Raw genomic sequence first — 25256 nt, forward strand, 5'->3', positions numbered from 1 at the left:
GAAACAAGAATTATTCAATTACATTTCTCTTCATAATTATTGCTCATATATTTTAATATTACATGTCGTATTATAACTATGGATTGCAGCAAAAAATACAAAATTTATTTATAGATAATAAATTTGTGCATCTACCGTTCGATAGAGAAATTGTTCACAAAACTGGTTCGTTGTTAACAGTCACTTCGCCGAGCGGTAATTCAACTGTTTCAGACGGCAGACTGTTAAACGAGGCAACGTTATAATAAGCATTTTTTTCATCAATTTCAAAATTTAAATAACAATCGCCTTGAGATATTATACTATCGAGATGTTCACGTAACTCTGTAAAAGTAGGTCGCATTAACGGATCTTCATTCCAACAATGCAACATTATATCGTAGCTAAAAATGTATTCTAGGAAGTTAAAATTAAAAATCGCAAAAATAGACTGACAAAAAAAATAATAATAATAATAGTAATTACATGAATTCGGAACAATTTTCTGGTCGATCCATTCTATAACCAGATTTTAAAAGAGTTAGGAGTTCACGATTACTTATTGTTGGATAAGGTGTTCCTCCTTATAAAATAAAGTAAAATATATCAATAAAACGAATGCATCGCGATTAAACTCAATTACTTAAAGCGTAACCTTTTTTTCAGAATAAATAACTTCAACTTACCTAGCGTAAATATTTCAAATAAAACAACGCCGTAAGCCCATCTAAAATTATTTAAAAACATATTAATATTAATGAACTCAATTACTTTAAATTTGTAAAAGTGAAATTTGTGATTTAAAAAAAAACCATTCTGGGCAAAAAGTACTTTTTGCAGCGAGTGGTTTAATTTTACTACTTGGTAAATCTAAAAATTTAAAACAAGTAACTTCTGAAAATTTGTAACTCAGTACATAATTAATTTACCATTGTAATCGTCACTATATGAAAATTTATCGGTAAAATTACAATTTTACCTAAGCAATTTTATCCAATTGTGAAACATTAAAGTAAAATGTTGTAAATCGAGTACTGTAAAGCTATATAAAAATTAAAGTATCTATTTTGTTCTAAAATCCATTTCGTAGAACATAATCAATAATATGACGCTAATTGGTAATTAGGCGCTAATTGCTAAAAAGATGGAAGATCCTATATCTTTTAAACTAAGGCTAAGAGCAGATTATTGTAAATAACATCATGGAGTGCACGGATAACATCAAAGGAGAATTTTTCTTGAAGAAAATCTGTTTAAAAATGTTTTTAAGCAAAGAAAAATATGAGTGGAAAAACTCAAGTCCATTTTAAAGGTTTAAAAAAAAACACATTAAAAATCAACTAACCCCCTCCCCCCAAATTGTGCGTGTATTCCTCAAAATAAATTTAAAAAATTACACATCACTGTTCGATGTAAACATTTGTTCAAATATAGCTTCAATTGACATCCACTTGACCGGTAAACGACGATTTTTGCGGCTCATGTAATTTAATTCATCGTTGACTTTACGTGACAGACCAAAATCAGATATTTTTACATTTTTCTCAGCGCCGACTAATATGTTTCTTGCAGCAAGATCTCGATGTACCAGTTTTGTGCATGAAAGATATTCCTAAAGTAAAAATCAAAAAATATAAATATATATGTATATATATATATATATATATATATATATATATATATATATATATATATATATATATATATAAAACTAAAAAATATAAAAATGACAGATAAATAATATAAAATTAAACACACCATTCCCGATGCCACTTGCCATGCAAAACTAAGTAAATCATTTAGCGTTATTATCTCATTTTCATCAGGAAGAACTTCATTAAGAACAACCTCTGAAGTACGATTTTGACTTGCCATCGTCTATATAAAGTTCAAGTATTCAAAAAAAAAAAACAGCTAATTGTAAAAAGCTTTAAAATAATTTTCAATATTTGTTATTATGTTGAAAATAATATATTATTATTAACTATTAATGTATATTTTATTAGAAGCTTAAAAACTAAATAAATAAAATCAATCAAACATTATATAAGATTTTTTTAGTAAAAACCTTTTTTTTTAATTATTATTTTAGGTGCCCCAAGAAGTCCTTACGGTCATATCACAGAGCACCGCGGAAGAGCATTTGAAAGGAAGTTCACGCCTCCTTCCTTACTGATCTTTTAAACTTGCCCAAAGGTGGCGTTGAACCACGAATCTCTAGCTTATGAGGCAAGCAAACCACTGCGCTACGGCTGCTCAGAGAATTGCTTTATAACTATATGAATACATAAAACTTTCAAATGACGCTCCATCAACTTTTAAACAAAGCTGAAAAATCCATTTAATATAAATTCATCTAAAAACCATTACTAGAAAGCTATAAACTAGGTTCCCAACCGGCACATCAAGTTTCGTTTTTAAAATTAAAACCTTTATAGACACGTGTCCTAAATTCGTTTTTTTGTTTTGTGTACAAGAAAGAAAAAATTTGTTGTACAAAATTTGTTGTACACAAATAATGCTTACCATTTTAAAAATATTGTTTAAAAAAATAAAAAAACAACGTACAACTTGGTTATAATATAAAGCCTTCATAAGGTGAACAATAAATAAGAAATATATAATATATGAAGATAAAAGCCTTCATAAGATATACTATTTAACTTTAAAAGTTTTTAAGCTTTGGATCACAGAAAGTAGATTTTAATTTTAAAATTTTATTTGGATTATTCCCATCCATGATTTCCATCCATCCATGATTTCCTCTTTTAATTATAAAGTGTTTTTTTAACTGCAACACAAACCATCCCAATCAGTTAAAAGAAATCCGGCTATATTATCTACTGCTCCAATAAGTTGTAGCTCAGGCAGATACTTTCTAGCAAAGTCTTTTATCACTGTTAAGATATACTAGATGTTTGCTCACAAGATTATCGAACTTCTTTATGGAAGATTTGATGAATCCATTTTTATTATTTGCTTCATAACAGGAATCAAGATCGCTGATAGTTCCAATATTAGGCATGTATTTTCCACTACACCACAAGCTTTTTTACCTGCAAGCGATGAAAGATCTAAAGCAATATAATAGTTTACATCTTCAAGATAAAGTTTCTTAAACACTAATCTAAGGTTTTCATATTTTTCAGGAATATCTTCAACAATGGCTATAATAAGAACTTTTTAAACTCCGCTATTCTTAAATTTATTTTCAGATTCTTTTTCTTCTTAAAAAACATTTACTACAATTTTTAGGAAACCTCCTCCACTATCTAATAAAAGTCTTACAAAACCTACACATAGATTTATACCACTTTAACAAAATGCAGGATTAAATCAGAGGGATTTTCGATATATACTAAAACTCTTATAATATTTTGGTTAAAAACAAAATTCAATTTGTTCTAAACTAAAAAACTTATCTGGAGTCTCTTCCATTTAATCCAATTCTAATTGTAGAACAAAAATTTTTTGTTGGATTGTCAACAATTACCCACTTTGGCAAAAATACTTTTTTTTTAATTTTTATTTTGAAGTTCAAGTACATACAACTACATATAAATCAAATTGCACACAAGTGCATATTGAAATTTTAACAAATCCAAAGTCTTCATTAAAAGTTCAAAACTTTGAACGTTTAAAAATTAATTAAATACCTTTTGTTTCAAATATAACTCAACTAACTAAACATATTCACAAATCAGTTCATAAAAATTTGATTAAGCTTCAATTAAATTATATTTATGATAAAAAAGAGAAAGTTGCTAAAAAAAACTCCTAACGAAACATATATTTGAAAAATACAAAATACTCATAGTTATAAATAATTACATACTAATGCAAGATATGTGTGTTAACAATGCACTAAACCAGTGGTCGGCAAACTTTTTAGCAAATGAGCCAAATATGAGCATTACAACAATTTAAAAAATGGGAGCCAAATCTGATTGTTAAGTAAACTTTTATTACACACTTTTATTACATAAATTTCATACTTAAAAATATTTATTAATGCGAACAATGTGCTTGTATTTCCTTGGAAAGTTTAAGTAAGTCAGGTTTGTATGTTGTTGTTTTTAATTTTAGTCCAAGTTCTCATCAATAAGATGATTTCTCAGTTTACTCTTGATAATGTTCATGCTTGAAAAAGATTGTTAGCATATATATGTAGAACCAAAAAGGGAAAGAACAGCCAACGCGAGTTTTTTCAGCTGATCGTAAGAGTCAGGAATACTATTCCAAATGTTGAAAACGATCATGTCTTCCTTCTCCAGATCATTCAAAGCAGACCACTTGTGTTCTCCACTTATGTTCTCCAATATTTCCAATTCAACATAAAGACGTTTAAATTAAAAGCGCTGTATCTCCTTGTTTTTTATATCCAGCAATTGTATTTCAAAGCTAGCAATTTCAATTTCAAAAGAAGTAAATTTCAATTTGGTTATTGTAGCATTAAGAGGATTTTTGACAAATGCTTAATTTGGTCTGCTGTTTTTAAATTCCTACTGAGAAATGCTTCCCTCATATTTAAAATTATTGTTTTAAAATGGTGTTTATCAATAGGGGAATTATTTTCTTGACTATGCTTCAGCAGGCTCGGAAAGTAAAAAAAATGTTTCCCTTTTCAAAATCCTGGGCAAAAATGGATAATTTGTTTTCGAATGTTACTACTTCTTCTAACATCAAAAAAATTAAGTTTCCTTTTTCCTTGTAGTTTACGATTAAGCTGATTTAGATGAGATGTAACATCTACCATGAAATAAAAGTTTTGAATCCACTGTTCATCTGTTAGTTCTGGATAGTAAATGCCCTTCTCAAGGAGAAATTCTTTAATTTCCAGAAAAAGGGACGCGAAACATTTTAAAATGTTCCCTCTTGATAACCAATGTACCTTGTTATGAAGCAAAATCAGCGTATTTACTTTCCATTTCAAATAAATTCATTTTCAAATAAATTCCATTTCAAATAAATTCTTAATCATCACCAATTCTTTGAATTGGCGATGATTAAGAGCTTTGGCTAAAATGGAGTTGATAATTTTAATCACTAATTCCATAACTTTACAAATTTCATCCGGAAATGTTTGCGCACAAAGCGCTTCTTGGTGAATGATACAATGGTAAACAAGTATTCAATGGTAAACAAGTATTCAATGGTAAACAAAATATTTAATATTCAATATTCAATAATATAATATATTCAATAAACAAGTATTCAATCTTAAATAAAATTCTCGTAATTTATTTTTTCTTTTAAAATAGCAACAAACCCTTTTCTTACGCCAGTCATACTTTTGGCCCCATCTGTCAAAATCGACACAACTTTATCCAATAAATATTATGTTTATCCATACACTTAATTACAGCATTTGCAATGTCTTCTCCACGCGTCTGACCCTTGAGTGGCAATAATCCTAAAAGTTCTTCCTTAGGGCTTGAATGAGACATAAATCTTACAAAAAGTGAAACTTGCGCTGTATCATTTATGTCACAAGACTCATCAACTGCTATTGACAAAGCCGAAATCAATTTCAGATCTTGGATATGCTGGGTGGTTATATTCGAACACATTTTAATTGTTCTATCTTTAATGGTTTTGGCAGACAATGGTACCTTTTTAATTCTTTTTAGAATATCTGCTTTGTTCTTAAAATCCCGAAATAGCTCTTCAGATGCATTTATAAAACAATTTTTTATGTATTCGCCGTCTGTGTACGGTTTCCCCTTTCTTAGCAATCTCATGGCTAAAAACAAAACTTGCCATATTAATATTGTTGGAAGTTTGCATCAAGTTATTAAACACAGAAGTTGACAACTTTTGACTCTTCTGAAGTTCCTCAATTGCTTTCTTTATTGCATCACCGGTAGGATATTTAGTGCTGAATGACACGTGCTTTCTTGTAAAGTATCACTCTAAATTTGACTTCTTGTTATGTGCAAACTTCTCCTTACAAATAAGACATGTCAAAAGTGCATTAAAGTTTTGAATAAACACAAAATTCTCGGTCCACTCAACTTTAAAGTTGCAGTTTTCATCTTCTGTTTTTCTTTGCTTTTTTTTGGTAGCCATGTTAATTGGGGTGCCTATCAAAATAATATTATTTTGTTTGTAAAATCACACAGCTATTTACAACAGAAAAACTGTAAAAATGCACATTCAAGAAGAAATTACATTGAAATCGTAATGTGGTGTTTAACAATAAGTGACAATGGTTATAGAAAAATATGTTTGCGGGTAAATACCCGAATAAGTGTATTCTATGTAAGACGGACTGTTCATAATTTAAAAAAATATATAACAGAAGATTGTATTCAAAGTTCACATAAAAAAAGAACAAAAGTTGCTCAGTTTTTAACAGAAGACATGGAATTTATTGTGTTACATCTTTCAATGTATCCTACAGTTGTATATTTTTATGGTATTTCCCCCATTTCTATTAATATTTATAATAATAAATTTAGCAATTGCAAATACAGTAATAAAGATTTTGAATTCTAACTATTTGTGACTTTATTTATAAAATCATAGGATTATTATTACCATGCTTACTTTTAATATTCATCACACATGAAATGAAAAATGTACATAAAACCAACGAGATATTAGTTCAATTTCCTACAAATCAATATTATATCAAAAGATTATTGTCGATAAAGCTTTAATTATTTGTGATGACCATTTCAGAAAAATATTGTCTAATAATTGACAATTGTTTTGACAAATATTTTTTTTAATTTTATAAAAATGTTTTCACAGCGACCTATGATACACTATCTCTATCCCTTTGTAACTAACTTATAGACATTTTTTATTTTAAAAGTATACATAGGGCAACTGTACGTGCCTATTAAGACCTATGTATTACTTGAAAATAAAAGAGCCCTGTATATAGCAGGTATAATAAAATTGTACAAAATACCTGTAAGATGTTTTTTTTTTTTAAATCTTCGCTTCCAACGAGACTGAAAGCAACCACTAATTAAAGTTGGTAGTTACTGGAAGAGAAAATAAAGAATTTTTGGAGCACTTAGGAACAGTCATAAAAAAAGGATGAGACTTAATTGAATGATGAGTAATACAAGAATGAATTTTAGTAGATGGCACAAGAGACGCTAGCTCTTTAGAGCAGTGCCCCTTATAGTATTTGTAGAAAAGAGAAAGAGAAGCAACATTACAGCGATGAGATAATGGTTGGAAGCTGGCTGCAAGAGCAGGTCCAACTATGTTTACAATGCATTTTTGCACGTTGTCTAAAAGATGTATATCATGTCTATCATGACGAGAATAAATGGTAATATCATCAGTGAACAATGCCGCCTTAGATGTGAGAATATCTGGAAGATTGTTAATGTAAATTAAAAAGAGTATAGGGCCAAATTTTGAACCTTGAGGAACCCCTAAAGTTACAGAACAAGAAGAAGAGTGCTGTCCATCAAGAACAACTTTTATACTACAATTGGAAAGGAAGGATTCAATAATCTTAAAGATGTTGCTAGATACACCGGAAAAAAAAAACTTATGGAGAAAACCAGCATGCCAAACTTTATCAAAAGCTTTAGAAATGTCAAGAGCGATTATCTAATGCACGAAAAAACCTATCGGTTATTACTGTTAGCAAATCAGCTGTAGAACGAAAAGATCGAAACCATATTAATGGTCAGAAAGTAAGTTATTAGATTCAAGATGAGAAATTGAGTGTTTGTTAATTGAAGATTCTAATAATGGACTAAATAACTAATGGAACAGTAGTTAGACAAATCAGATCACTCTCCAGAATTTTTAAAAATAGGGATAACGGATGCCGCTTTCCAGCAGGCTGGAAAATAAGACTGATAATCACTTGTTGAATAGTTTTGAGAGTATAGACGACAGTTCTGGAGAACACTTCTGCAAGACAATAACAGGTATGTTGTCCGGGCCACAAGCTGTAGAAGAGTCTAAACAGGAAATCACTTTAGATACAGAAGCTGGAGTGATACGAATGTCAAGCAATGGATTAACCTGTTTGTTGAAGAACGCATGGAATCAAGAGATGATATTGATGAAAAGTTCTTAGCAAACAATTCAGCTTTGTCTTTAGGTGAGATGACAAAGTCTGAACCATACAAGTGAGGTGGAATAACAGATTTGTCCTTATTATTAATATTATTGAAAATTCTCCGGAAGTCACGAGAACCTAATTTTGGTGATGAAATACGAGATTTCATGACATGAGAATAGCGGGCTTTGGCATTAGACAAACCTATTTACAATGGTTTATAGCAGTAATAAACAGAAGTCTGTTTTCTGGAAAATTGTTTTGCTGATAGATATGGAAGTAACAATTTCGATTGGCAATCGCAGCAGCGCAATGCGAGGAAAACCATAAAGGAGAGTAAAGCTTGACCTGGAATCATCAAGAGGGAACAAAAGATTCCATGTCATCTTGAATCCACGAAGTTATGTAAGAAGCACATTTGTCGACAGGAAGACAAAAGATTTCTGCCCAAGGGCCATCACGAAGAAAATCACGGAAAGAATCCCAGTCAGCTTTAAGGTAGTTGTAAGAGGTACGATAATAGGGGGATTCAGGTGATGAATAAAAATGAGATATTAGTTTAAGAGAGATCAAACTGTGATCAAAAACACCTAAGGTGAATGTGGAGAAACTGAACACTGACCAGGATCAGAAACAAGACATAAGTCGAGTAGAGAAGGTAAATGATTTGTGTTGTCTGGAAAGCAAGTTGGAAAGTTGACTATTTGAGTTAGGGATTGAGAAAGTCTGTGGGCTTTAAAGCCTGCAGAGTCACTGACACTAGAGTCAAGCCATTCAGTGTGATGAGCATCAAAGTCACCAACAACAACAATATAGACTGATGGAAAAAGAGAGGGCTTGGTCAATATGATCAGAAATAACATCAAAAAGAGAGCAGTCTTGAGATGAAGGGGAACGATATAGGACAAAGAGAAAGACGATAGAGTGAAGTGGTGCTAAACAAAAGCACATAAAAGAATAGTCTGTGGATTCAAACCTAGTTTCACGACAAATGAGTGAATTCTTAAAAAAATGCCCAGGCCAAGCATGTGACTATTGGAGTTAGGTTTAGAGAACTTGGTGATGATGATGGTTTTTTGTGTTTTATAGTTTTTGGTATTTTATTCATTTTTAAATTTGTTGTGCAACATGGCACTGTTAATTTGATATTTTTCAGCTATTGATGGAATCAGCCTCTCCGAGAGATACCACAGAGTTCAGGAAACCTGACTACCAGCCGGCCTCAGAACCATAAAACTGAGTTTTAGTTTTAATATATATATATATATATATATATATATATATATATATATATATATATATATATATATATATATATATATATATATATATATATATATTGAATAACTTTAAAAGGCATTTAAATAATCAAAAATTTACAGTTAATAAACTATATTTTACTTTTAAATCAAAAATTTCTTATTTTTAGTTGAACTTAGCCTAAAATATTAGTGTATGAACTAGAGTATAGTTTGTTTCAAAAAATGTATTGATAATTAATTTACAATAAAAATTAATTTAAATAAATTAAATTCAAAATTAAATAAATTCAAAATATAAATAAATAAAAAAATAATATAAAAAATATTGATTATTTTACTTTGGCTCGTCTTTTTCTCAAAAAATGCAATAAATCTCCATTCTCCATGAATTCGACAATTAAACATAAAGGTTTTTTCATTGTTGAACAACCAATCATGTTTACAATATTCTTATGAAATCCAATCTCTTTCATCAAATTGATTTCTTCACAGAAATCATTCAGTTCAGATTTGTCTGCCGAATCTATATATATATATATTAGAATGATAATAATAAAATATCTAAAATTAAAATTGAAACATAATAATAATAAAGAGTTTTATGCTTTATGCGATCATAAGATATATATATATATATATATATATATATATATATATATATATATATATATATATATATATATATATATATATATATATATATATATATATATAGGGTGAATCAGAATGAGAGAATTTTCAAAACATTTTTTCAATTTTATTTATAATAAAAAAAGGTCCTCGAAACAAAAGAAAGGGGGGAGGGGCATGCCCCCTCCCGGTGTTGACGGCCATGTGTAATAAAAATATTTTTTGGTTGATAATATTGTAAATTGCTTGTTACTTCAATTAGTAATGTATTTGCCTTACCGCTCCCCTCACTCTTATCTAACAACGGGTCCCTCCTCATTTTTTTACTAATTAAAAATTGATTCAAGCTTTTACGCCAAAATCAATATTTAAGTTACTCACACCAATTATGATAAAAACAAGTTTTTTTATTTACCTTACAAAAAAGCCTACAAAAGAAAAAAAAAAGTTTTCTAATCACTTTTGAATTTCTTGAAATTATTAATTTTAATGAAACCTATTTCCATATTCCTTTTTGTCATCTTGCTGGAGCTTTTTTCAGGTTTTTTCATGGCATAACAAACTTTGTCTATGGTTACCAGTCATCATTTGTTTTTCTTCTTCACTAATGTATCTATGGATAAACTCCTGCATCATGCCTAGATTTCTTTAATCTATAATCAAAATTTTTGCATAGAAAAATGTGTCAGAAAGATGGTGGAAGTGACAACCAATTGTGTATTCTATCTTCTGTAAACCTATTTACTGCAAAAATAAAGTAGGAAAACTTGTTAACTAACACTGCCAAATTTGGTGGATTACTATCTGTTGCTACTATCTAGGTTGATTATCTCTTTGATATCCACTTTCAGCTTATTTTCAATTTTGTAATCAGATTCCTTTAAAGATGGCATTTTGTCAAGATAAATTTTATCAAGATAAAATTGATTTGGCAATTAGTGTTTGATCGTTATCAGGAACTTTGTAATCTAGAAACAAAAGAGGTATCAAAATTAAGTCTAAGTACCAAGAGTGTTTTAATATTGAGTCAATGACTTTATCTACAGCTTCTTTTACTTGGTAAACATCTTTATACAGAGTCATTTTATGTAGAGCTGTAATATCAAGGTATAGGACTTTAATAGGGTTGTGGCTTTGCAAGTACCATGGAGCATAAAAACAACAAATAAACTCCACATTTGTTCTACTTGAGATTTTACATCTTCCTCTTTTATCAAAAAATCTAGTTGTTTAGGTAGCAGATGTAACTTTGTATAATAAAGAGCTGAGCTAAGAAATCTTGCACGATGAACTTCTCCTGGTTTTTTTTTTTTTAACAATTCTTGATTTCGATAAATAAATAATTACAACCTCTGCTAGTTCTTTTCTGTCTTCCCTAGCAATATTTCTCATTTTAATGTATTTTTTGCAATATTCGAGTGCATCTGTTGCTGCTTTTTTAACTACAGTACCGGCCTTTAATGACCAATCAAACCTTAATATGTTTTTAGGATTGTAATGAAACTCTGGATTGTCAAACTTATTTCTTAATCTTTTAAAAAAAAGATTTTCTGGTCCTACTTTTTCTTCATGAGTAACATGTTTCTGAAAATGACTTATTCTAAGCTCTGTAACATGGTGCCTGCAAGCAAGCTGGAGAATATATTTACCTAAATCATAGTAATTCTATTAACTGTCCCTTTTGTAATCCCAGTATTTGTTGCTGTTTTGTCAAAGCACAATCCACCAACATTTGATTTAATACCATATTCATCTAACAACTGCATTATTCCTTTATATTGATTGTCTCCTAAAAAGGATGGTAAAGAAGGCACACCCAACAAGTGTGATTCGCCATTAATATTTACTAGTACAGCTAGTCACTTGCATTTTAATTTCTTTTCTTTAATTGTCTTAAATATAGGTTTTCCATCAAAATGAATTATATATGGAAATGTTGATAAACGCACTTTTGTTTTAATATCTTCTTTAGCAATGTATGAAATTTCTTTATTTTCTCTTTTCATTCTAGCTACAGTTGAGAGACTTGATTTGATGGCGTTCATGTCTACTCCTGCAGCTTAAACAACCGCCGATGTAATTCTCTGCAGAACCATAAGAGAGATGTTATTACCAGTTGCCATTAAAGCAACATTTCCGGAATAAATATCTTTAGGAATGTTGGCCCGAACTTTTGCACTGCTTGGTCTATTTTTTCTTTTTATTCGTTCGCCTGGCTCAAAGTCAGAATCAGAAAAGTTATCTGAACTTAGCTCATCATTACTGCTAACGTTTTCTTTGTAAAATTTTAAGATTTTACTCGGTGATTCAATTTTCATTGCATTTTTGCACTAATTTATATTTAATGATTTTACCTTATATAAAAATAAATTTATTACTTATAAGTTGTTAGAGTGACAAAAACACAAAGTTAGAGCATATTTAATAAATTTATCAAACTATAAAGAGTATATTACTTAAAAACTAAATGTGTGGATGAGAATCAACATCCAACTAAGTCCAAAAACAAAAGTTAGTTAAATCAATATTTTATATACTAATGCTTCACTCCATATAGTAAAGAAAACTCAATAGTTCATCTACTTTGAGAGCATCATTTAATTAAGATCTGACGCAAAACTGCCTAAACATTTAAAAAAATAAAACTTACACTATGCAAATTCTCACAACCTAAACATAAACAAATTACTTTCTTAGTGCATTTAGTGTCTAGAGGACCCAAATGATATAATTGGACCTTCTTGATCTTCTAAGAAGTGTAAATCTTCGATTTTAGGTTCATTGGATCTAAGCTTGTCACTTTTAATAAAATCTTTTAGTTCTGGAATTCCCACCCAAAAAATATGTTTGACAAAATTTTCAAATCCTATTTGATTTTTAATATCTTGTTTTGAGTTTCTTTTGACATTCTTTAATAAATTAGCATATTTTTGCTCAAGATTTTTTAAACTTTTTCAAGTATTTACGTCACTAATAACTGAAAACCCTGCTTTAATCCATGGATGTTTTATTTTCACCATGATACATTCACATTCAACTAGTTGACACCTATTAACCTTTAAGTTTGACTTTGTAGGACAATATAAAATATCCAACTTTTTTGTAATTCCATTTGGCAAATTTGATTGACAATATTTAAAGTGTTGCAAGATATCCATACCCATTGGAAGTTGCGTTCCTAAACCATATAGGCTTTTATTAAAATAGTATTACCAATACAATATAAATAGTATAAAAAGGGTGCATTATTAATCTTACAGAGTATAATAATGTGATGGATTGGTGTCAATATTGAGAAGAAAATGTGTTTTAGTGACCATGACTTCTTTTCAGGTAAATAAAAAATATCATAAAACCGAATTGATAACTGTACATTATTTTTATTTTCCTGAAATAGCAGACGTAGCTTTATCAATAATATGAAAAATCTTTTTAGAAGATCTCAAACTGTTATTGTGCAAAATCTTGTGTTTCTGATAGCTCAAATCAATACTTGTTATGATATATAATATAATATATATGATATATAAAGAGGATAATTTTTAGCTCATCTTGCAAACAGGTCGAGCACCTTCTGGTTGTTCAGTTAAATTTTTATTTTGAGTTTTAAAATTCAAAATCAAAAATGCAAATTTCAAATTTTAAATCAATGTAGTGGCTTCATATTAATTGTTTTTTATATGAAAATAAATTCATATGAAACTTTAGTAAAAGAACATAAAGTATAATTGTTTGCTATTTATTTTATTATATTTTATATATTTATTTTAGAAAATGGCAGGCGGAGGGGGATGAGAGAATGTCAAGGAAACTTACCTTCAAATACGTAACTAATTAAAGTTGCAAGCAATGTACAATATTTTTAACCAAAAAACATTTTTATTATATTAGAAAAAATGTATTTGTATACTTCAAATGCTTTCTTAATATCACAACTAAAGTCACAAATTTTGCAAATTTATGGATGATAATAAATGCTTGGTAATAAAACAAAAACAAATATACATATGATTTTAAATGCAAAATGTGTGTAGTGTAGGCCTTTTTTTTTTAATTCAGACAAATTGGTTTATATTAGACCCTCAACGTCACAGAAATCAGCAATTTTTGACAAAAAAGTGACATTTTTTTCACAAAAATGAGCTTTGAGTGATTGTCTAAAATGGTCAGAAAGTGACTGGTATCTTTTGAAATCTATTTTTTATATATTTAGACCAAATTTAGAAAGATACATATTTTTATTTTAAAAATTCTCTCATTCTGAGGCACCCTAATATATATATATATATATATATATATATATATATATATATATATATATATATATATATATATATATATATATATATATATATATATATACACATATATATATATACATATATATATATATATATATATATATATATATATATATATATATACACACATATATATATATATACAATAGTTGATAACACGTTTTAGATTCTAAAAAAGTGGCAACACTGCTTTATTTTATCATCAACATCCTGTGGGTGTGGCTGAGTATTGAAATTATTGATTTGAATTTGAATCTGTTAACTTTTATTGTAGAATTATGTGTGTTAGTGAACATTTGGTATATTTTGCGTTGTGAAATGTAAGTTGCAGACAAGTGAATACGTATGGTTCAAACAACCTTTAATTGAATATTTGTTAGATTATTGCTGTTGATAGTGATACAGTTTAATATTTTTCTGATTTTAAATATGTGATTTTGATTATTTAAGAATTTTTTGTTGTCAGATTTTATTATATTTTCAAAATATGGGTAAAATTGCTGACCCTAGTCCAAGAAAGGGAGGCAAAGTTTAAGCATTATTAAAGTGGGAAATATTTTCACAACGGGTAATTGCCAAGAAATGTGGACTAAGTAAAACAGCAGTTTTCACTATCAAGAAACGATTGGACTTTGGTTTTACGTCCTCTCCAAGAGGTTCCACTTTAGGCCAAAAACCAGTCATGATGCTATGTGCACAACGGGTTCTGCTTGCAAACTGTCAAAAAAACAGAAGAATGACCAGCAAGCAGCTCCAGGGTGTGCTGCAGGAGCACCAGACCAATGTCTCAACAAGTTGTGTTTAGAGATGTCTGATACAAGATGGATTTGTAGCACATCGACCATGCAAAAAACCGCTCTTGACCAATGTTCAACAAACATGACAGTTGCAGTGGGCCATGGATCACAAAGATTGGATCACAGAACAATGGAGAAAGGTACCATTTTTTATACAAAAGCTTACAATCATGTACTCTAAGTTAAAGCAAAATCTAACATATTTTTTCATGCAATAATGATGTTTAATATCATACATTACCTGCTAGTGCAATTGATTTATGCCCATAGGTATCAAACATTGTAGCTATGGTTATGTTTATTGCATGAATTCAAAATGAAATGAACATGTAGCCAGTGATTACAAGATGCTAATCTAATGTATGCTCAAGACTTTTACAGTGTGTTTGTATTTTTAGGTTTGCTTCAGTGACAAGACTATGTTTGAGATACTTGACGATAAATGTCAGTACGTGCGCCTTCGTTTTGGGAAGAATTTCAACCGCATGTCTGTTGAAGACCGCCAAGCATCCTACCTCAATAATGGTATAGTCGATGATAAGTTCTCATGGTGTAGGACCCCTTAGAATTGTTGAAGGCAAAATGGATCAACATCAATACATCAACATATTGGAGAAAAAAACTCAACCTCAACTCTACCTCAACTTCCAATTCATTTTCTTGACGGTGGTTTCTTCTTCCAACAAGACGGCACATCGTGTCATATGGCATACTCTGTTACAAAATTTTTGAACCGTAATATCCCTATCCTACCATGGACTGGTAATTCACCTGATATGAACCCGCTTGAAAACTTGTGGATGATAGTCAAAAAGAGAATTGCTGACAACAAAAGCCAACAACAAAAGTCGCATTGAGGCACTCATAGAGGTTTGGACACATGATCCAGAAATACAAGACATGTGTCCAAGACTGATTGATGGGACGCCTAAGAGGGTTGAAAAACTTATTGCAAATATAGGTAAAACTTTTCTAATATAGGTAAAACTTTTCTAAAATTAGTAGACAAACATTTTCCTCCCTCTAATAAATTACATAAGATTTTTAACAGAAATACCATTAAAGTAAGTTATAGTTGTACAAAAAATTTAGAAAGAATTATAAAAGGCCACAACTACGCATTAATTAATAAAAATGAACATATAAAAGAAAAAAACACTGATTATTGTAATTGTAAAAAAAAAATAGATTGCCCTCTAAATGGAAAATGCCTTTCGAAAAATGTAATTTACAAGTGCATAGTTTCCTCACAAAATAACCCTGACAAACAATATATTGGCTTAACTAAGGGGAATGGAAAAAACATTATGCCAACCACAAACAATTGTTTAAACACAAAAAATATTCAAAAGAGACTATGCTGTCAAAATATATTTGGGATTTAAAAGAAAAAAATAATTTTAATTTACAATGGTCTATTCTAAAATCTGCCCCTGCCTATGATAACATTTCTAAAAAATGTATGCTATGTTTGCAAGAAAAATTTGAAATAATTACTCATTTAAATCTGGAAAATTTATTAAATACAAAATCTGAATTAATTTCTAAATGTAGGCACGAAAATAAATACCTCTTACAAAACTATAAAAACAAATGACCAAATTAAACTATCCCCATTCCAAAGAAATTTATTTAATAATTACTTTCTGTAACTTCCCGTTAACCAAAATAATATAGTAATTAAAATTTTTTTTACAATAATTTATAACTTCCTGTAAAATATTTTTTTCTATAAATTGAATTTTTTTTGAGATTAAGTAATTCTTTCTGATGAACCAGCAATGGTGAAACTTAAAGTTAAAGAAAAAACTTAGATAAATGTTTTTTTACTAATTTATTATTGCTCTTTTCTTTAAGAACATTGAGGACTTTATTTGTCAAATAAACTAATATAATTTACATATATGTGTATATATATATATATATGTATATATATATATACATATATATATATATATATATATATATATATATATATATATATATATATATATATATATATATATATATATCAGTCTTCTCTATTTAAAATTCAATGCCAGCACACGAAAAAGCGTTTTTTTACTATGATAATTATTATACTTATATAATTATCATAGTAAAAAAAAAAAAAAATGCAGAAATATATTGGAGCACACTGAAAATTAGTTGTTTTCTTGGGTAACAAATTATTTAATAAAAAGTGGGTTAAATAAAAGTTCAAGAAATGCTCTTATATGTTTATAGTCTTTCTTGAACCCATCCACTTACTTCGACTGATTTATTAAGATGAAACAATGTTTATTTAGACCTTTGTTGAAATAAAATGAGACTGGTTAAACAATATGTAACCATAGAAACCTCTTAAAAATGGTTCTGTTGTACTTAAATTAGAAATGGTTCTATAACAATTGATTGCACTGTCAAAATTAAACTCTGACGCCAAAGTCACTCTTACTAAACTTATTACATTATTATTAAACACAATATGCATGTACAAGAGAGCTGTAGAATGATTTCTGTTAAAACTTTAACATAATCAAATTCCACCAAAAATCAATCATAAAAAAGCATGTAGTGTACTGTAATAAATGCTTTACTTATCTTGAAAAAAGTATATATATATCAGAAAATTTTCTTAAAAAAAGTATTTTTCATCATTTTATTGTTTAAATGAAGTTTTTCTAGTTAAACATTTCCTAATATTCAATTCTTGCTATTCAAGCATAACATTACTTTTTACAATAACCCAACAGTTACTCAAAAAGAGAAAGTGAAAAATCAAGAAAAGAAAGTAAAAAAAAACAACAAACAAACAAATAAAAGTTTATTTCATATTTCTATTTATAAGAAAACTTAAAAAATAGTCTCAAATAACTTTTCTTAATGTATATCACGATTTATAAATATGCTATTTTTTTTTTCATCTTTATAAGTAATATATGTTTATTTAGTTATTTATAGTTTTTTACTCTATATTTTTTTACTCTATATCTATGTCTTTATATCAAACAAACTATTAATAAAACCTATAATGCATTTTCAATTATCTAAAACTAGATGGTAAACTTAAAAAAAGCTGTAATTATAAATATTTAAATAATTTAATAATTATATATCTTTAATATTAATATTATTAAAAAATTTATTTTTATTTTAATATTATAAAACAAAGATTGAGAAATGACAAAAAAAAAATGTAACAAACCTTTTAAAAATTTTACTGCAACATTAGTAAAATCTTCCTTGATACCATGTGAAGCAGTTCTAGGTTTATGATTCTTTTTTTGAGCCAGAATTTCAGTATTAACTTTGGCAACAAAGACAGTTCCAAAAGCTCCTTCACCAATTTTTTTATTTAAAATGATGTTTTCAGGAAAAATCTCCCAATTATCTGTTGATAGTTCCTTTCCATTTATGTTGTGTTGTGACTTAAAACCACTAATATCAATATTCATTTATTAATAACATAATGCATTCGATTGTATTGTTTAAAACAATAAAACTAAATACAAGTCTCAAGTAATTTAGATTCCTTTCATTGTATTAGTTTTGTTATTGTTATTGAAGTAGATTGAATTTTAAAAAACAAAACAAAACTTAAATGACCACAGATAAAGGCTATGGAAAAACTGAAAAGCTATGCACCACCACCTTTAGCATCTACTCTTATATATATATATATATATCAACTGAGTAAGGGGAGAGAAAAAAAGGTACATACAAAGACTGGATACAGTTTGTATTAGAAAAGAGGTATAAAATACAATTACCATACAAATTGAAGAAACTTTTCCTAAACTTTTTAATTCCTACAGTGCTACTTAAATCAATTGATTTTTTTTTCTAAAGAAAAATCAAAGTTTACAAAAATTGACATATCTGGTATCCAACCGGTTATCAAAAAGGTCTAGCCATATCTGTAATGACCGATCATTAGAGAGATAAAAGAAAACAGCTTGCTTTAAAAACTTTTTGCATTAAATCACCTAATCATAATTTTCTTTAACTCTTTCTTCTTTTACATTAAGCCCCTTACATTACATAAAACACTCTGCATAAACCAATTTATTTTGTAAACCCACATTTTTTTTATTATCCATATTAACAAACACCAAAAAAATCCTTTAAAAATTTACTTACTTTAATATGAAAGGATCCAGTTTCTTCATTGACTGATGTTTGGATTTTTTTCTAATAATTCTAAATATGGCTGTAGCAGAAAGTATAAATAAAACAACTAAAATTGGAACTAAAATTGCAGCAATTGTTTTGTCTAAAGTAAAGAAAAAAATAGTATATAAAAATTTTTTTATAATTTATTTAACTAGATAAGGAGAAAAAATAAGCAAGAAAATATATATATATATATACATATATATATATATATATATATATATAATATATATATATATATATATATATATATATGTATATATATATATACTTATATATATATATATATATATATATATATATATATATATACATATATATATATATACATATATATATACATATATATATATACACATATATATACACATACATATATATATATATATACACATATATATACATAGATATACATACATAGACATAAAGATATATATATATATATATATATATATATATATATATATATAATTAATGTAGCATATATATATATATATACATATATATATATATACATATATATATATATATATATATATATGTATATATATATATATATATATATATATATATATATATATATATATATATATATATATATATATATATATATATATATATATATATATATATATATATATATATATATATAATTAATGTAGCAACAAAAAAGTTTTATACAAAAATATAATACAGTGTTAGCTTGATAACATTAAAGTTGCAAATAGCAAATTTGTTTTTGTGGCGGTATTTTGATACCTGCTCATTTGGTGTATTCAATAGTTTCAATAATGATATGCGGTATTTTTCAGTTAAACAAAGATTACACAACACAAAGATTACAAAAGAATATAATGTAATATTTAATATAATATTTAAACCTGGAGTAAAGTTGTGTAATCTTTGTTTAACTAAAAAGTACCATATCATCTTGAAACTATTGAGAAAACAAATAAATTTTTTAATTATTTAATTATGTAATTAATTTTTTGATTTTCAATTATTACATTTAAGTATTAAAATAAAAAAATATTTTCAATTTATTTACTTAAAAAATAAAAATAAAAACTAATATATTTGTATTATATATAATGAATATTCATTAAATATACAAATATATAGAGATAAAAGGAAAAACTATATTGATCAGCTTTGTACCCCTTACTTTGTACCCCTTGTTTATCTAAACCTGTTAGAGATGTAAGATGTAAATGTGTTACATTGTTCTGTCTAGGATAATGAACAATGGATCTTCTTGACTCTTCTAATGGGTTTTTGCTTGTGCCTCCTTGGTAAAAGGAGAGCAAATATTCCATCATCAGCTTTAAAACATCAGAAAAATAACATTGGTATGGTGCCTATAAATAGTGTTTCTGTTAGTATTTTTTGTGTGTATTGTTCAAAGTCACATAACTACCCTTAAAAGAACAGTAGAAACTTTTTATTAAAATCATGAAATAAAAAAGCATGCAAAAAAAGTAATTTTAAATAATTAATTATTTATCTTTTATTTCAGCTTTCAATTTTCTATTGTAATGTTAGTGAATTATAACTGTATGTGTTTGATGTTATGTAGATAAATATGTTGAAAGTCACACAATAATTTATGATTACTGTTTAATGATTATTTTAATGACTATTGTAATTTAAAGTGTTATCATGGGAATTTTAACTTTGTAACATATATATGAGATTTTGTGTTAGAAAAATGACAATTAAAGAAACACTCAAACAGTCATTTTAAACATATCAACACAATAATACAACAGGGTATTTCAGCAGTTATGTCACCAGTATTGATGACAACCATCAGCAGTGATCTGCCAATTACACAACTGCAATAAATATACACAATTCCACAACATCCCCAACAGATTCATTCGGCACTAGAAGATCTATGCATGCCCACATAACTAGAAGATGTCTCAGTTACCTACAAAGACTTAGACCTTAACAACAACTTATAAAAAATATATTTTATATATTTTTAAAAATTTATTACAATACCTCAAACTATTTTCGAAAAGTTTTTTTTTATTACAGTTTAAAAAATAATTTAAAACTGTAATAAAATTATAAAAAAATTCATGTTAATCCTATATGTATTAATTTATTTTAGATTTGAAAATAATATTTTTTGTAATTAAAAATGTGAAAAAAACTTGTAAAAAAGTTGAAAACAGTACAAAGGTTTCTTGTGACTATTGTCATGCTTTGATTAGCAACAAGATAGAACAAGTAAAGCGCCATTTAAAACATTGCCAAAAAAAGTTTTTACACAAGCACATGGAAGGGGACAATCTCAATTTGTCAAAATATTTAAATAAAAATTGTGATAATGTGCTTCCAAATAATGATTTTAATATTAATGGATCTGCTCTTATAGCTGAACCATCATCTCAAATTGGAAAAAAGTTTTTTGGCATGTGTTAGTTCTATAAGTTTTCAATACCTTGTAAGAAGCAATGCTGATGTCATCATACACAATATCAACTAATATGGAACAGAAAGGAAATATTGATATGAAAATAGCAAAATTTTTCTTCAGTGCAAATGTATCATTTAAAACTTTTGAAAATCAAGAACTTATAGACATGATCAATTCATTGAGACCAGAATAAAATCCACCTAACCATAAAATGCTTGGAGGAGAGCTCTTAGAAAAAGTTTACGAGGAAGTAAACAACAAAATGATGGATCAACTTACCCAAGAAGAAAAAACATTAACAGTTATGCAAGATGCATGGAGAAGTGTTACAAATGATCCCATTATTGCCCATAGTGCATATGACAGACCTTAGTCTAAAATATTATGCATTACTAATTGTGCATCAAATAAAAGAAAACAGCCAAGCATTGTACCAAACTCCATTATAATGTCATTAAAGATCTTAAAGAAACATACAACAAAGAAGTATTCACTGTGGTAACAGATAATGAAAATAAGATTAAAAAAATAAGGGATTTAATCAAAGAAACGTATTCAAATCTTTAAACATATGGGTGTTCTGCACATTGTTTAAATCTTTTAGAAAAAGAAATAACACACCCAGATGTCATCAAATATGTGATTGAAGTGCAGAAATATTTTCGCAATACACATCAACCACATGTAAACATTACTTTGTAATGTAAACATTATTTTGTATTTGTGAATTATAAACTTCAAGTATAAAAAATATATAAAAGTTAAAGATCATATTTTCAATATTTATTTTAAGAGATGATTGCGTGAGAAAGGAGGGAATATGCCTCAGTTACCAAACAATACCCAAAGGAACTCCCAAATTGACTGCATAGAAACATACATAAAAAACTACCAAATTTATTTAGAAATAATAGATAATCATGATACACCTATCAAAACAGAAAAATTATTGAAAATCAAGCAATATTTAGAGAACCGTCTTCAAACCCAAATCAAAATATTTGGTGTTGTTTTAGATCAAGTATTTAATTTTTTAAGTTAAAGTTTTTGTTTCAGCTGTCAAGAAGAGATGTAATGATGCTATGACACCTATCTATTATCTTGCATACATGACAAATCCTTGCTTCAAAAAAATAATTTTCACACCTATTTGCTCATTAGAATTTAATTTTTTTTTCATAGGCAAAAACTTGCCAATTGAAAATGAAGATGAGGCTGAGGAATGGCTTTACAATCATTATCCTGATTTTGTACCTGGGTTGATTTTGCTTAAATTAAAGGGTTGTGATGCATTTCCTAAAAGGATGTTGAGCAATCAAATAATATCAACAGTATTGTTCAGTGATTGGTGATCTATTGTTAACCAGAGAAATGAGAAATCAGTTCAGAAAAAATGGCCGGAAAGATTTTGCAAATTTATTACTAAATTTCAAACAAAAAAATGTCAAACAAAAAAATGTCAACCGTATTGCCTTAAAAACAAGTAACTCAGGAAGCAACAACAGTTGGATGGCTTAGATAATGAGATGGTTCTTGCAACATTGTAATTTCCCCAGACAACAGGTGTGTCTGGCACAATTAAAATTACATGTTTCAATTGTGGAAAACATGGATATTATGCATGGAACTACAAGGAAAAATGCAAGACTTCTTGACACTATCATCAAGCTAGAGACTGCTTCAAATAATTGCCAAGTGTAAAAGGAATAGGGAGAATTTTGAAATAATGGCATCCAATTTTCTCCTGGAAATAGCGATGTATCACTAAAAGTAAAAATAAATGGAATCTCCCAAACAGCATTAATTGATTCTGGATGCTCCATTATAGTGATTCATGCTGAATTCACACATGGTCTTCTTTCAAAAAGTCAAAAGTTCATCACAATCACTTTGGAAGGAACTGTGCATGTGCTAGGTGAAACAGTAATCGAAATGAAAATTGATGAAATACACTAGATAGTTAATTCTTTAAGTGTTGAAGAAAAACCATATGGATTTGATTTGATTTTTGGAATAGGTGCAATTGAATAATTTGGAGGAGCCGCCATCTATGGTAATAAAAACTGTACTGTCTGAATGTTAGCATGTGATTTGGTGAAATGTGGTGCCATTACTTATAAAAGAAATAAAGAGAATAAAATAAACATAATAAAATAAGACGCAGTTACTACAACAAGAAAAAACGAAAACGAAATAAACGAAATAAAATGTGGTGTCATTAATACAACAAGAAGTAAAAAGAATGAAATAAAATGTGAGACAGTTACAAGAAGTAAAGAGAACAAAATAAACATAAAAGATCCGGGCAACAAAGTTTGATGGGAAAAAGTGGAAAGCATCATGGAATTGGAATAAAGGTCCTGCAATTAACAATACCATTTGTGAATACAAGATAAACCAAGAGCACAAATGTAGTTACCAAAGAAATAAATAAATGGATAAACTCTGGCAATTTTGTACCATATAACGAACTAGCATTGGGACCACCTAAAATATTACATACAAGAAAACAAAGACAAAAAGGTACATCCAACGGGAGACTTCTGTGCTCTCAACAAATTTGTAAATTGTAACAGAGTAAATGCAAGTGTTTGTCAAGAGAAACAGTGTCGTTTGAGAAAAATAAAAAATCCTAAAAATTCTTGATTTAAAAAAAGCCTACTTTCACAAAGCTGAAATTCATAAAAAAACTTAAAAAAACTTAGGCCATACCATTATATTATATATATATTATAAATGGAAAACAATATTATTTAGAATAAGTTTTGGCACATGTGCGACTCCAACAATAATGACTACAATTCTTTGTCACATGCTCAATGTAAACCTAATTGCAAAGAAAGAATGTGATAATTACATTGATGATATATTTGTTGGTGAAAGTGTAGAAACTGCTGGAAATGTATTGAAGTATCTGTATAAATTTGAATCAAAATGTAAACCTCTAGAAGATCTCAAAAAAGGTCATGTTTTAGGATTGAGAATTCGAAAGAAATAAAAATTGGGAATTGATACAGAAACAGGACAATGCAGTACAATTCGAATCTTTTAATGCAGTCACATGATCACAGCTTTTCAGCCAGTTAGGTAAACGGCACTAGTCAGTGACAGGAAGTTTGTATCTACAACCTTTATACATCAAATGTTTAGCTGGAAATATTCTTTGGAGTGATTTTATTTCCAAAGATTGTGAAGAAAACCTGAAAGAGTTACTTCTCTGTGTGGAAAAAGAGGACTCAGTTGGTGAGAAATGGCTTGTACCAGCAAATGGAAAAGCAGTGCTTACTGTAATGCATCACCCATAGGACTTGTTATAGTTCTGTTCATTAGATGAGTATTTGTTAAAGATGCAGCATGGTTTGGGCCAATAAATGATACACACCATATTAATATAAGTGAACTGGACTCAATATTTAACTAGAAAGTAGATTCAACAAAGTAGATAACTAGTAGATTCAAAGCTATTAAGTGGGACATAAAAGAAGTAACAGTATAAAGTGACAGCAAGAGCTCTGCGGGATGGTTGAACGCAGTTTTGAAGTAAGAATATCACAAGAGAACTCAAGGAATTTCTCAACTGTTAGTACAAAGACATTTGAATAATATTAAGGAAGATATCAAGATCATAGTAGAATGAATTCCATCTGAAATAAATTTAGCCAATTG

The 25256-nt window shown here is 28.1% G+C and overlaps 1 protein-coding gene across 2 annotated transcripts in view; it reads right to left on the minus strand.

Annotated features, from left to right (window-relative positions):
* Window positions 1-25256, minus strand: part of LOC105844212 (uncharacterized) — a 139604-nt gene continuing 114348 nt past the window's right edge. For both annotated transcript variants that reach the window (XM_065787941.1, XM_065787940.1), the window contains 8 exons: window positions 19130-19262; window positions 18195-18427; window positions 9618-9802; window positions 1738-1857; window positions 1377-1591; window positions 666-706; window positions 466-562; window positions 1-383 (listed from right to left, as the gene is read on the minus strand). In XM_065787941.1, the coding sequence (XP_065644013.1) occupies window positions 155-383; window positions 466-562; window positions 666-706; window positions 1377-1591; window positions 1738-1857; window positions 9618-9802; window positions 18195-18427; window positions 19130-19262 (1253 nt within the window). In that variant the 3' untranslated portion in view covers window positions 1-154. The remainder of the gene's footprint in view (window positions 384-465; window positions 563-665; window positions 707-1376; window positions 1592-1737; window positions 1858-9617; window positions 9803-18194; window positions 18428-19129; window positions 19263-25256) is intronic.

Source organism: Hydra vulgaris, chromosome 01 (assembly GCF_038396675.1).
Source record: "Hydra vulgaris chromosome 01, alternate assembly HydraT2T_AEP".
NCBI classification, from domain to species: Eukaryota; Metazoa; Cnidaria; class Hydrozoa; order Anthoathecata; family Hydridae; genus Hydra; species Hydra vulgaris.